The sequence below is a fragment of the Mus caroli genome, chromosome 13 (assembly GCF_900094665.2).
Source record: "Mus caroli chromosome 13, CAROLI_EIJ_v1.1, whole genome shotgun sequence".
NCBI classification, from domain to species: domain Eukaryota; kingdom Metazoa; phylum Chordata; class Mammalia; order Rodentia; family Muridae; genus Mus; species Mus caroli.
The window spans coordinates 44,567,444-44,581,528 of NC_034582.1; the positions used below are offsets into that span (position 1 = coordinate 44,567,444).

At 49.8% G+C, this 14,085-nt stretch overlaps 1 protein-coding gene across 2 annotated transcripts in view; it reads left to right on the plus strand.

Annotated features, from left to right (window-relative positions):
- The first annotated feature begins 6,259 nt into the window (after positions 1-6,259).
- The window catches only part of Bicd2 (BICD cargo adaptor 2), a 45,236-nt gene continuing 37,410 nt past the window's right edge, over positions 6,260-14,085 (plus strand). For both annotated transcript variants that reach the window (XM_021180117.2, XM_021180118.2), the window contains exon 1: positions 6,260-6,616. In XM_021180117.2, coding sequence (XP_021035776.1) covers positions 6,377-6,616 — 240 coding nt within the window. In that variant the 5' untranslated portion in view covers positions 6,260-6,376. The remainder of the gene's footprint in view (positions 6,617-14,085) is intronic.

Genomic DNA, 14,085 nt, shown 5'->3' on the forward strand with positions numbered 1-14,085 from the left:
AGTCAGAGCCTTCTTACTTGCAAGGCAAGTGCTTGCTATTAACCCCAGCTGGCCTGCAATTCACTAAGTAGTCCGAGCCGGCCTCCCATGCCTGGCTTAGTTTCCTGACAAGTACCTACAGCTGGGGATGGAGAGATGCTTTGGTGTGTAAAAATGCTTCCTGTGCAAGCATGAGCACTTGAGCTTGAATCCCCTGAACCTATCTTAAAAGCCAGATGTGGCCGCATGTGCCTATTACCCCAGTCTTGAGGGGTAGAGGCAGACAGATCTTAAGAGCCGGCTTGAATAATTTAAAGTATATAAATATAGCAATAAAAGAAAATGAGAGTTGCGAAGCTCTTGGCGTGCAGCTGGAACTGTGTGGTTCAGCACACGCTGAGCTTAAAAGAGCAGATTGTTAAAACTGCAGAAACATCCTTGCTAAGCAGCTTCTATTGGAAGGTTTAATTATGTATATACGTCCAATTACACTCTACTAAAAGCTCCATCACTTTCTAACTCCTGTGCTACTTTTGGCTCTCATCTGTCCTTTTGGGATCGTCTTAGTCTGTGTATCTGAGTGGAATCCTCAGGCAATAGTAACCACTGTGTGTCTCTTTCTGACACTATTCGTTTTAGTTGATGTTAGTAGCTTAAAACTGGCTGCAGATGAAGTATTTAAAGAAATCATAAAATGGTATAAGTTGGGGCTTTTTTATTATTTTATTTTTTAGATGGGCAAGCATCTGCCTCAATGTATACGAATGCACTGCATGTGTGCCTGGTGCCCTCGGAGGTCAGAAGGTGACAGATCCCCTACATCTGAAGGTACAGATCGTTGTGAGCCACCATGAGGGTACTGGAAACAAACCTAGCTCTTCTGCAAGGGCAAGAAGTTCTCTTAGCCACGGAGCCATCTCTCCAGCCCCTGGAACTTTAATTTTTAATGTGTGCATTGATTATTAGACACCTACCAACCATCACTTGATAACTATCATTCTGTTGCTATGGACTGAATTGGGTACCCCTGCTGTAATCATATAGAAGCAGCTCTGGTCCCTGATAAGGTCTATGAGGAGGTAATGAAGAAGAAATGAGCTCATGTGTGGTAAGGAGCAGATCTAATAGGGCTGATGTCCACTAAGGAGAGAAGGTGGGGGCTGGAAAGATAGCTTAGCGGTTAAAAGAACTCAATGTACAACCATGAGGCAAGAGTTCTGATCCCAGCTCCCATAATAACAACCCCAGTGCTCCATGAGCATCTGTAATCCCACCTCGAGGGAAAACAGAGAAAGGAGAACTACTGGGGCTGGCTTCTAATGTAGCCTAGAAAATGTAAGCTCCAGGAAAAGACCTTGCCTCAAGGGAACAGGTTAGGAGAAGGTTGATAGAGGAGGACACTTAATATTTTCTTCTGGCTTCTGTGCATGCAGATGTGTGTGTGTGTGTGCGTGTGTGTGTGACACCCAACCATACACACACACACACACACACACATACAGTCAGCATCCCCTTTTTAAAAAGAAGGGGGGGGGGCTGGTGAGATGGCTCAGTGGTTAAGAGCGCCGACCGCTCTTCCAAAGGTCCCGAGTTCAAATCCCAGCAACCACATGGTAGCTCACAACCATCCGTAATGAGATCTGATGCCCTATTCTGGAGTGTCTGAGGACAGCTACAGTGTACTTACATATAATAAATAAATCTTTAAAAAAATTAAAAAGAAGGGGATAACAGAGAACTGTCTCCACTATATAAGCATAAATCCAGACCCAGAAGATTATTGTTTATAAACTAGGAGGGAGGACCTCACCAAGTCTTGGGCCATGCTGGCACCTGGGTGAGTGATGCAGGACTGTGAGAAAATGGATTGCTGGCTTTTGAATCTCTCTCTATGGTGCAGTTATCAGCATGAGCGAACAAATGCACGCCGTGGTGTTGGTGTCGTTATGATGAAAGCGCAGTGTTGGTGTACAAGAGACCTTCTCGTCCTCTCTCTACTCCTTTTACACCCCATCCCTGCCCTTCATGCTCCCACCCCATCCCTCACCTGGCATGAAAATGTTTCACTCCCACAGACATTGGGAGGCAGGAGGCAGGAGGCAGGAGGCAGGCAGAATTCGGTGAGTTCAAAGCCAAATTGGACTACAGAGTGAGTTCCAGAGACACACTATTTAGAGAGACTATCAAAAAGGAAAAAAAAAAGGAAAAGAAAAAGATAAAGATAAAAGATAAAAGACAGAAGAAAAAGAAAGAAGGAAAGAGAGAAAGGAAAACAAAGACCCTTCTCTGCCAGCTCTTTCTTAGCTGGGTCCTCACATTACACATGGCCTGCAGAGGTCCAAGATACCCTGTGCAGGGCCCCGAGGCTGCAGCTTGTGATGACACCTCTGTGCTAAGGGGCTGAACTCCAATCACTGGACTTCTCCCACTGTTTAAAATCATCCTCTGAAGGAAAGATTTTAAGTTTGGTAATTCATATTCTCTCTCTCTCTCTCTCTCTCTCTCTCCTCTCTCCACCCCACCCCACCCCCACTCCGCCACTGCTCCTTAGGCTCAGATGTCACAACTAGGAAACCACTGCTTAATCCAAGGCCACAAAAATCTAGCCCTATGTTTTCTTCTGGAATATTATAATGCTAACGAGGTCTTTAATCCTAGTTGAGCTAATTTTGCACCCGAAACGAGGTGGTTCCTTTCCACTTTGCTCTCTGATATTCATTTTTTTTTTTTTTTCTGGAGCATTTGCTCTCACCATAAAGGCACAGGTTAGTCTCTAGGCTCTCGGTTCTATCCCACTGATTGACAGAGTTCTAGAAAACAAACAGAGCCACCTGGGATTCTGATAGGGTCCACGTTGAATCTGTGTATCAGTTAAGGAGTAGGTCAGAGCTTTACAGGACAAAAGGTTCTCTGTGAAGCTGGGAGAGGCACTGGCAGGCAGCCTAACTGTTGGGTGATAGTCCCAACGGGCTGTCTCATCCAGAGGTATCTTGGCTCAAGCCACAGGACCCCATGCCCCCAGACACAAGAGGAAAGACATGGAGGGCAGGGCGGGAATACCCAAGGGAAAGGTGTATCCATCTGCTCATCAGCCAGGAGAGAGTGTGTGTGTGTATGTGTGTCTGTGTGTGTGTAAGATGTGTAGTTCTCAGAACAACTTGTGCAAGTCAGTACTCTCCTTCCTTCACGTGGGTCTGGAGATTGGATTCCGGTCATCAGTTTTGGAACAGGTACCCTTACCCTCTCAACCATCTCATTAACCCAAGACATTAATTCCGAGGCACAGGCCTCGGAGCAGGATAAGTGGTAATAAGGATGTTAAGGTCTCCAGTATTGCCAATAGTAATGTGTCCGAGCTCTCCAAGGCCTGACACAGGGGTTTGCTGAAAGAGTTGAGATTTAGATTTTAGCCCATCACCATTTGCCGTCATCTGTCATGGCGGCTCAGGAATGCTATGCCACACCTGGTTCTTCTAGGTTAGTCAAGCATACCCAAGCAGGCTGCTACCGGAAAATGAGAGAGCACTTTGCTCCTGGGCCATCAAGGGGAAGCTCGCGTGGACCAGGCAACAGCGAGTACACAGAGCCTCACAACGTGTGTGCTCCCTATTGGTAAGTCCTCACCAGCATTTTTGTGCAGGACTGGCCGGCTTTGTCTGGGATGCCTGACACACGGGAGCCTTTGCTCACAATCGCACAGCAGGTTAATATGGAGGAATTCACTCCTCTTTGCTCCTAAGTTCACCAGGGGATAAGAATACTGCATTTCTGGCTAGCAGTACTCCTTACTACTAGCTCCAAGTTCTTCTCTACCAGGCTGCCTCCGCCCTCCTGTAGTCCTCTGCCTCACCACCAGAGGGCATACCTTTCCAGGGAGCGGTGCTGGGTTAGGGAGAGGAATCCCTTGGGAACCTGGCTGGAGCCCCAGATATAGGCTAGAAAATGCTGGGCCTTGTCGAGGTTCCTGCCCTCCTGGAGCTGACTTTCTAAGGTGCCCCACCCACCATGTAAGAAGACACACACTCAATGGAAGGAAGCAAGTAAGGCACAGAAGGGGAATCAACACTCAAGTGGGTGGAGTGAAGAGGCCCTTCTAGAGCAAGTGCAGACTTGGAAATGGTTTCAACATCTTTGTTTTGGGAGGGGAGGGGAGGGGAAGAGGCGACATCAATGATTCAGGCAGAGGTGATGGGCCATTGAGACAGGCAGGTAACTCTCACGCAGTATTTGCTGAGAGGCAGAGTGACAGCATGAATGGATGAGGGGGTGGGACATCAAGGGCAATACCGAAGATTTGGTAACAGGCCTCAGTCTCCTCATTCATAAAACAATGGTGTGAACTGAAATATTGAGAGCACTGAGTGAGCCAGGCTTGTGATCCAGGGAGTACTAAAGAGGTGATCTCTCATCTGCAAGTTGGGGGACATCTATCCACATCATCCTTGAATGTGGAGTCCTCTGGGTCTCTCTCTCTGCTGTCACCTCCTCAGAGAAGTATTTCCTGCTTGCCCCACTCCTACCAGTGACAAGGAGACCCTGGAAACCTTCTTCCAGGCCCTAACCTTGCTGGTCAGCACTGTCCCTGCTGAAGGAAGCCCACAATAGTAGTGAGCTACCATCATTTGTATCTCAAATCACCTTTATCTTCAAGTTCAAAGTTCCCCGGTCAGGTTCTCGCCAGAAACTCATGGCTCTCCCCTTCCCTACTCACACCTGCCTCAGAGTCAGGTTCAGGTGGGTATGGAGAGGCTCCCAGGCAGCCTGGATAAGTGTAGGTTCTGTAGAGCTCGGGGACTTGTTGGAGGAAGGTTTGTTCCTTCTAAATCCTCCTTCACTTAGTGTGAACAGCTTGCGTGGGCCTGATATATGGGCCTCAGTGTAGAGCCAGGACTGTTGTACAAAATTAGGCTGGTTGGCCAAAGAGGAGGAATAACACATTTATTTATACAGCTCTCTCTCTCTCTCTCTCTTGAGACAGGGTCTCTCTATTTAGTTGTGGCTGGCCTGGAACTTGACATGTAGATCAGGCTGGCCTTGAAATTCTTCTACTTCTACCTCCCAGGTGCTGAGATTAAAGGTGTGTTCCACCACACCAAGTTGATTTACTACGCAATTCTTGTGTTGACCCTAGATTTTCTTTTCGTGTGTGTGTGTGTGTGTGTGTGTGTGTGTGTGTATGTGTGTGAAGTGGGTTCATGATCCTGTGGGGGCACACAGGCCCCACATGCACTGGGAATCAGAGGACAAGATCCAGTTGTCAGTCTTTGTCTTCCATCTTGTTTGAGATCGGTTATCTTTGCTTTTCTTGTCTCCCCTCTCTCCCGCCCCCGTCTTTCATACACCAGCCTAGCTTCAGGGGATTCTCCAATTTCCACCTCCCATCTTTCCTCCGGGACATTGGGATGATAGACTGTGCTTTAGGTGGGCTCTAGGGGCGCAAATATAGGTCCTTGCTCTTACGGAGCAGGAGCTTTATCCTCTTAGCCATCTCTCAAGCTGACCTCTATGTTTGATGGTGGTCCGCAGCTGTAGGGTGTGGTGTTGCGGGGGTGTGTGCAGTGAGAAAGGGAACAACAAGCTTGTTATATCCAAATCACCATGCAAGGAGGGAAATTTTATTTAGACTTAGAGTGAAGAGTACAGCTTCCCGCCGAAAACGGGGGACGTACATTTAAATACACCTTTGACATTATGCTCACGGAGGTGCCTTCATTTCCATGAAAGAAAATCCTAACGGACAATGGGACAAGAGGAAGTAGTATCCGGGCTTGGGCTCCCCTGAGCCCCTAGCGTCAGGCTGTTGGCATCCTTTTGGCAGTGCCCGCGGCCCGCCACAAGTCATTCAAATTCCACATAAAGCGCGCGCCACACAGTCTCACCAGCCATGCTCTGACGTTTCAGGACGCGAATCTTACTCGTGATATCCACAGCTCGGATCACCTTACTCCACAAAGGCTGGGAGCGGAAGGCTTGAGGTTCTCCGGGTGGCTGCCGGGTCCCTGGGCTGGGGTCGGTGGCACCCCTACTTTTGTCACGTCAGAAGCTCCGGCCAATCAACGATTGGAGCCAGGCGGGCACAGCGCACAACGGGCAAAGCAATGAGCGTAAAATAGGACTACATCTCCCACAATGCTAAGGGAGACGTAGCTTTGCGTCATGTTAGGCGCCTGCCCCCTTGAGATTTAGACCAATCACAACCGCGGACCAGGTGGGCGCAAGGGACTGCGGGTTGTGTAGTCCATGCTCAGTGGGACTGCAGCCCCCAGTGTTCCGCGCGCGTCAGGGAGGAGCAGTGCGGCGGCGCGGGCGGCCGTCGGGGCTGGGCGGCGGCAGCGGCGGCTAAGAGGGCCCGGCTTGTAGGAGCCAAGGTGGGAGCCGGCCTCGGCGCGCGGCCACCATGTCCGCGCCGTCGGAGGAGGAGGAGTATGCGCGTCTGGTGATGGAGGCGCAGCCGGAGTGGCTGCGCGCCGAGGTGAAGCGGCTGTCCCACGAGCTGGCCGAGACCACGCGTGAGAAGATCCAGGCGGCCGAGTATGGACTGGCGGTGCTGGAGGAGAAGCACCAGCTCAAGCTGCAGTTCGAGGAGCTCGAGGTGGACTATGAGGCTATCCGCAGCGAGATGGAGCAGCTCAAAGAGGTGAGTGGCCGGCTGCGACCCCTGCCTCGGGCGCTAAGGTCACCCTGCCCAGTGGTGGGAGGTACCAGGGGTGGGGCAGGAGACCTAGAGTTGCGGTCCAGGGCAGTGACGAAGGGACCGTGCTCGGCCCTGTGCCCGGTTGCTGGGGTCCAGACTCCCTGCAGCCCCACTCACCCGCTAGTTTTCTTTGCAGGCCTTGTTGGCCTTTTCGTTGAGGGCTGATGTCCTGCTATGGTTATTGCTGCCTAGGGTGTGTCTGTGTGGTTGGTGGGGAGCAGATGATGCCCTTACAACTGAGGCTGTCCGTGCAAGTGACCCCAGGGAAAGGCTGGACCTGGGGTTGGTTGACCACAGTTTGTCACCTTCAAGCAAATCACTTCTTTTGGAGCAGCTGCTTTCTGTGCTATTCATCAGGTTTCGTGACAGCCTGAGGCTGGGAAGGGATGGATACAGGGCTGAGTGAGTCGCAGCTTCTGGTTGCCTATGGCCCTTGACAGGCCAGCTTTCCCGATATCCATCGCTCAACCAGCTGCTTTTTCCCTATCTCATTAATGGTGCTCCCACTACTGGGATGCATGGCTTCCATCGATCGCTTCCTGTCTTGCTCTGCCTCCTAGGCCCTGCCTGTCTCCGTGGAGTCTGTGTTCTTCTGTTGGAAACATGGTACTTTGTGTTATCCCACTGTAGGAAGAGAGGTTAGACGCCCCGGCTGGCCAAGAGCTTGGGGAGGGACAGTAGGAGGGACCTGGGTAAGCTTTCTGGGATGATTTAAGTATTAGTAACTCTCCCATCCTTCTTGACTCCCCAGCCTTGTTCTGGAGACTGGGGGAAATGCTTTATGGGAGAAGGACACACTTGAGTTTGGACCAACCCCTTCTTATTGCTTTTGATGGGTGAGCCTTGGGTGAGCCATGGGTAAGCTCTCCTCAAACCTTAGCTTCCAGCTCTGCAAAGTAGGAATACAGCTTTGCCAATCCAGAAGTATTGCTTTTAGTATTCTATATTTGGAAAGGCCTGGCATGGGGCCACACAGGTAGCTTGTTGGATTATCTCAACAGTTTCCCTTCCCTGTGAGACTCAGTTCTGCTCTTGAGTATTAATCACAGGCTCATCTTTTGATACTTCTGCTCCCAGTCAGCTTTGGATAGATGCCTGGACTCTTGAGAGCCTCTCTGACTTTCTAGGGGAATGAGTCCCTAAAGTCTGGGTAGAGCAGGGCTGGGTGAGTCCCAGAAGTGGCTGCTTCTTTGGGTGGGGAGGAATTGAGTCTTCACACAGATTCTCAAATCTGTTGCCTGACAGAGGACATCAGTAACTTTCCCAAGCCTGGCTGCATTTGGCAGAGGGTTGACCAAAGAGTGGGACCCCTGGAGGGGGGGGGCAGGCAACCCCCTGGAGGGGGAGGGGCAGGTAAAGTGCTGTGATAGATGAAGGTCAGGACTGTGAAAATATGGAGTGGGTGTGTCCTCTTCCCAAATCTAGTCTTCTGGGCTCCCATTCCCCCCTCCTTGGTCCTCCAGGCAGGTAGCAACTGTTAATTATAGTGCCACTCCCTTTGCACATACAGACGGGTCGCCTTCCCACTTCCTATGGAATGCCTGTGAACCTCTCCTGGGAAGCTCACTGTCCTCTTCTGAATTAACAGGTTTCCTTCAGTACCATGTGCAGTGAAAACAGGCTGTTGGTGATCTAGCCGGTCCCAACTTTGGTGACTTCTATTGGTCAGCCTCATGGGATTATTATTATGGGCGGAATGATTTTATGGCACAGTGCAGAACAATGGTTTACATATAGCCTTGTCGTTATCTGGAGGGAAACCTCTCAGGACACGTGATCTAGTCTCTTGGTTGCTCTTTAGGTATCTGCTTAGCCTAATGCCATCCACACACACACTGGCTATATAGGCTTGGGCAGACTGCTCCTCTCCTCTTTGTGAGGTGGGATAAGATTTCTTCCAGAAGTTTCTAGTAGAATCCAGAGAGGAATGCATCAGCTTCAGAGAGGGCTGCCAAAAGTTTGTGCCAATTTGTCTCTTGTCAGCATTGTGTCTGTTCTTCACACCCATGCCAGAGCAGGCTCCTGTGGGAAGTTTTCTCCCCTAGAAAGGTGAACTGTCTTAAGTTGTTTGTTCCTTTAAATGTAGTAGATTTAGTTACTAACAAGTTAAGTTACACTGTAGCTGAGTTGCTGGTACTCTTGCCCGCATTTAATTATGCAAGTCTTTGAGGTGAGGAAGCTGTCTGACCTGGGTGAAAGGGTTTATGACCAGATCTAAGGAGAGGACTCAGTGTTGACCCCGCTGTCTTTACTTCTGGGTGAATGGCTGTGTCTTGCTGACAACCATGGCCTTGGTGTTGACTGACACTACAAGTGGAGAGGATGTCCCATGGCCTGTTTTGCTGATATTTTGTGTCTGACTCAGCCAGGGCCACATCTGTCCCAAGTCATTCTGTGCCTTTTCTCCTTATCCAGAATGGTGGGGAAGAGAATTAGCTGGACTTTTGCCAGCCTGTTCATGGTTCTGAGTGGTCATGAAACAGCTTGCTGTGTCCTTCACTGCGGCTTTGGGTATATAGGCGTGTTGGGCTGGCAGAGCAGGGCAGATACCGTAGGAGAATGGGCTGAGTTCAGCTTCCCCATCTCTGTCATGAGAGATTCCCAGAAGCAGTTTCCCTCCACCTGGGCTTGGTCCGTGAACAGGCCTGGACACACCCTCATTGCTGTCCCCTGTCACTTCTGGTGGCGCTGAGCTGAGTGCATCACCATGCCCATGTGGGTGGAATCCAGCATCAGGCTGGGCGCAGACCCTGGCACCTAGTAAATGCTTTGTCAGCCTAGCTCCACGTCATCCAGGCCTCGAGCTCCTCACTGTCCTGCTTGTAGCACCTCCCTATGCCTGTTTGTCTTTGCTTGACTATCTGCTCCTGCCACCTCTGAGGGCTGCCCTGTGTGTCATGCCTTGCCAGTTTCTGGGGCCACTCTGTGTCTCCCTTCTTCCTGGAAGTCCCACTCACCTCTCAAGCTTAGATACTTTCTGGCAGGCCCTTTGACTCTGGGCTTGCCTGAGCTGCTGTCTCCAACCCTTGCGCCACTTGAGGCAGGAGTGTTAAGGGGTTAGCAGAGGGTGCACTTCTAGGTACACAGATTGGTGCCCTACCAACATGAGGCCCAGCTTCCTGGAGTGTTTGCTTCCAGAGAGGGGAGAGTCCTGGTCTAATTTTAAGTGAATAAGGGGTTCCCCTGATCCTCTGACATCCTCACACTGTCCTTTTATCCATTTCTGAGCAGATAGATCTTGGGGGTGGGGTGGGGGAAGACATGGGAGCCACAGTGTGTTTTGTGGGATCATGTGGGGTATCAGTAATGGACTGTTTGTATGAAGGTGGTCCACTTGGGGGTCTTGCAGATCCTTGAGGCAGTTGTGAGGCAGCTGTAGGCATCTGGACAGTGGCCTGTGGTTCGCCTTCTGTTGGGTGACCTTCCTTCTTCCGTGCCTGCCTTTCTAACGGTCAAATGGTGGACAGTGGGTCATGAAGGAATCTGATAGTCCTCTTCTACTTTTCATAACGTGTTCACCTGCCACATCAGACCCTGGCGGTGCTCTGAGGGGCATGGGGATCAGATGCTTATATCTGGCAGAGAATCTGTCCCAGGCATGTGAATGGCTGCTCCAGGCCAGCCCTGCTAGCACACGGAGGTGTGGTCTTGGCCACCTTCCACTGGACAGGACTGGCACAGCTGTGATGGAGCGAGCCTGTCTTCAGAGATGCCAAGCATACTTTGAGGCTTAGCAGGTGGAGCCAGGGGGAGGCCCAAGCCCAGTGCTGGGAGCTTATCACTCTCAGGGGAGCCAGCAGGCCTCAGGGAAGTCAGGCTTTGCCTGAGCAAGAGAGGAGGCTGACTGTATGCAGTGCCCAGTTCTGTGATGCTAGAGGAGTGTTTTGGGACCCTGTCTGGGCTCTTAGGAATTGTGTGGCCTTCAATGAACCACTCTTTTGTCTAGGCCTTGGTGGCTTAATAATGGTGCCTGTCACAACAGTCTGGCACACTAAGACTACTTGGATGGTCATTGTCCTTCCCTTAGGTCTGAGCAGCCACCGTCAGCAAGAGCCCTAGCTCAGGTTCATGTGGGAACTCTGCTGCTGGGTCTACTAAGGGACCCAGGTCTTTATTTGCGAGTAGAGAACAGATTTGTTCTTGTCAGTTGAGGCAGCAGCCCCTCTAGTCAGGCCTCTTTTTCATATGTGGACGGGATGACAGGTTCTGCACATGGTGGTAAAGAACGATTTCTTTACCAGCCATGTTGTAATGACAGTGTGTGACTCATGACAATGTAAGCTCACATAGGTGAGGGTTGGGCTCCAGGTCCCTCTGGTTCAGCATTCAAAGTGAAGCAGAAAAGAGTAGTGTGACCGTTCTCTTTCCCCTCCAGACCAAGCCTGGAGGTGGAGAGAGGTAGATAGAGGCTGAGGGCCAGTCCCCCTCAACTTCCCTAAAGCCGGTGGCCACCTGTGCAGGTGGATGATGGCGTTGAGGAGAGCAGAGTGGGAGCCCCTTCCCTGTTTAAAATTGTATAGTCTAGGAGCTTCCGAACACAGAGCCGAGCTCCCAGTGTCTGCTGTAGAAAGAAGCTGTGCCGTGAGGAGAAGTGGGGACACTGTGTGTTTCTCCTCGTGGGTTCCTTTTCCCAACAGTATGCGTCAGATACAGACACCACCACAGGGAAGCTGTGTGCGGCTGCCACAGTTTTCAAAAAGTGATGAAGTGCAGGGTTTTGTGTTTTGGTTTGGTTTGGTTTTGGTTTTAGTTTTGGGGATCAAAGGCGTCTGCCACCACATCAACCTGAAGAGCTGTAGTTTTAAGCAAAGTGGAAGTAGAGAGAAGGGTTCAGTGGACCCAAGCCATAGTCCTGCCTGCACCTGCTAGCTGTGGCTGGTCTTGCTTCTGTGCCTCAGTTCATCTGGCATTGTTACTTCTGTAGCAGTAGTTTTGTTGAGAAAACAAGGCGTATTTTCCCACACAACAAGAGCTATTGAGTTTTCAAGCCTGAAACCTAACAATTCCTTAATGGTATCTGTTTGTCTGAGTAGCATTCGGTTTTCCCAGCTTGCCTCAAGTGAGATTTCTAGAGTTATTTGTGTGAAAGTGATTGATATGTGAGTGTACTGGCTAGTTTTGTGCCAACTTGACACAGCTGGAGTTATCACAGAGAAAGGAGCTTCAGTTGAGGAGATGCCTCTATGAGATCCAACTGTAAGGCATTTTCTCAATTAGTAATCAAGGGGGAAAGGCCCCTTGTGGGTGGGACCACCTCTGGGCTGGTAATCTTGGTTCTATAAGAGAGCAGGCTGAGCAAGCCAGGGGAAGCAAGCCAGTAAAGAACAGCCCTCCATGGCCTCTGCATCAGCTCCTGCTTTCTGACCTGCTTGAGTTCCAGTCCTGACTTCTTTCAGTGATGAACAGCAATGTGAAAATGTAAGCTGAATAAACCCTTTCCTCCCCAACTGCTTCTTGGTCATGATGTTTGTGCAGGAATAGAAACCCTGACTAAGACAGTGAGGAATGATGAAAATATTGGGAATCTTACGTTGCCTGTGTGTCATTTCATTCATAAAAAAACACCAAAGGGGTTGGAGATGTCGCTCAGTAGAGTGCTTTGCGAGCTTGCACGGATCCTTGGTGCCACAAAGACAGGCTGAGAAGATGCATACCTGTCATCCCAGCTCTTGTGAAGTGGAGGCAGGAGGATCAGAAAGTCAAGATTATCTTCAGCCTCACGGTCAGGGTCAATCTAAAGGACATGAGACCCTGGCTCAAACAACACTAGTGAACACAGAGCCCTGGGCACAGCTGGCCCGAGCCACGATAGAACACAGAGAACACAGTTGCATGTCTGATTGGACATTTCCTATACCAAGTGAAGAATCTGCCTCTTACCACCTCACAGAAGCCCCAGAGCTGCCAGCCTAGGACACTACATCCACACCAGCCCCTCAGCACCTTGTTAAAGCCAAGTGTCATGCGCCAGGATTTCTGTGTTTTTAGCCACTGACTGTCAAACTGTGCTGCCTTTTTATCATTATTTTAAAAGCAGATCACTTAGGTCCATTCTAGATTTATAAAATTTCACAGTGCAGAGATTTGGTGTAGACGTGCACCCTGGCCCATCTCATTCAAGCAGTATCTTAGTGTGATACATTTGTTACAGTCCATGAACCAGTCAGTACCAGGGAGTTGTCATAAAGCCTGCACTTCCTCTAGGTGGTCTTTGCTTTTTCCTGGTGTCCTGCTTCTAACCCAGGCTCTCATCTATGATATCACCTTACACTTGGTCACCATGTCTTCTCAGGTGTTTGAGCTCTGACAGTTTCTCAGACATTCCTTATTTTTGGCAACTTGGACAGTTTAAAGGAAGATAGGTCAGGTGTTTGGTAGACATCACTAGTGGGTATTTGGTATTTTTTACTGGGTTTGAATGACAGGTTCAGAAGAGGACAGTCATAGTCCTGTGTTCTCACACTCCAGGGTCTGTGCTTCACCATGGCTTTAGTTTACTGAGACTCGTGGCGAGAGGCAGGGTGTGCAGTGTAAGAGATTGGTTCCCAAGGTGGTGAAACAGTTGTGTATGGCACTGAAAGGTATGGCATGATACTGTGCACCTTTCCAAGCCAGGGAACATGAGCAAAAGTGTGAAGGTTTGAGACAGGGACTCTCCTCAGTCTCCACAGATTTCTCCACATTAGCGTTGTTTCTTTCCCTGTTTCACTCACTGCTCCCTGGGAGGAACTCAGCGAAGTGTTTGGGTGTCTCACACAGTCTTGTCCTTTGCTCTCACTTCTTCTTTACAGTTTTATCAGAAGAGACACATTGAAACTTGACTTTATTCACTGGGTTGTAATGATACTTAATTTGGCTGCTACAACTTTTTCTAGCTTTGGCTCTTATGATCCCGACATAGCTCTATTGTTGTGATTTTTCTGTTTGCTTATTAAGCTCTCTCTTTCTCTCTCTTCCCCCCTCTCCCTCACCCCCCCCCCGTGTATCGGGGGTGGGTAGTATCCAGTGCACATATGTATAGAGGCGAGACATAAAGTTGGGTGTCTTCTTCAATTGCTCCCCACCATGTTTTTCAGGACAGGGATTTTTCAGTGATTTGGTTAGACTGGCTGGCCTGCAAGACCTGTCCCCACCATTCTCCTGTCTTGCCTCTGTGGTGCTGGGGTTGTAGATGCCTGTACATAGGTGCCTTTGATCTGAACTCACTTGAGCAGCAAGAACTTTACTGATTGAGCCATCTCCCCAGCCCCTTGTTAAATACCTTTTTAAGCTTTCTGACACTACAAGACGTTCTATATTTTGTTCTGGAGCCAACTATCTCTTCCAAGAAGCCCTAGTTGCTTTAGATGAGCGAGGTATTAGTAACAAAGATCGAGTTGCTCATTGCACCAAGGAATGGCTAATGCTAGGCT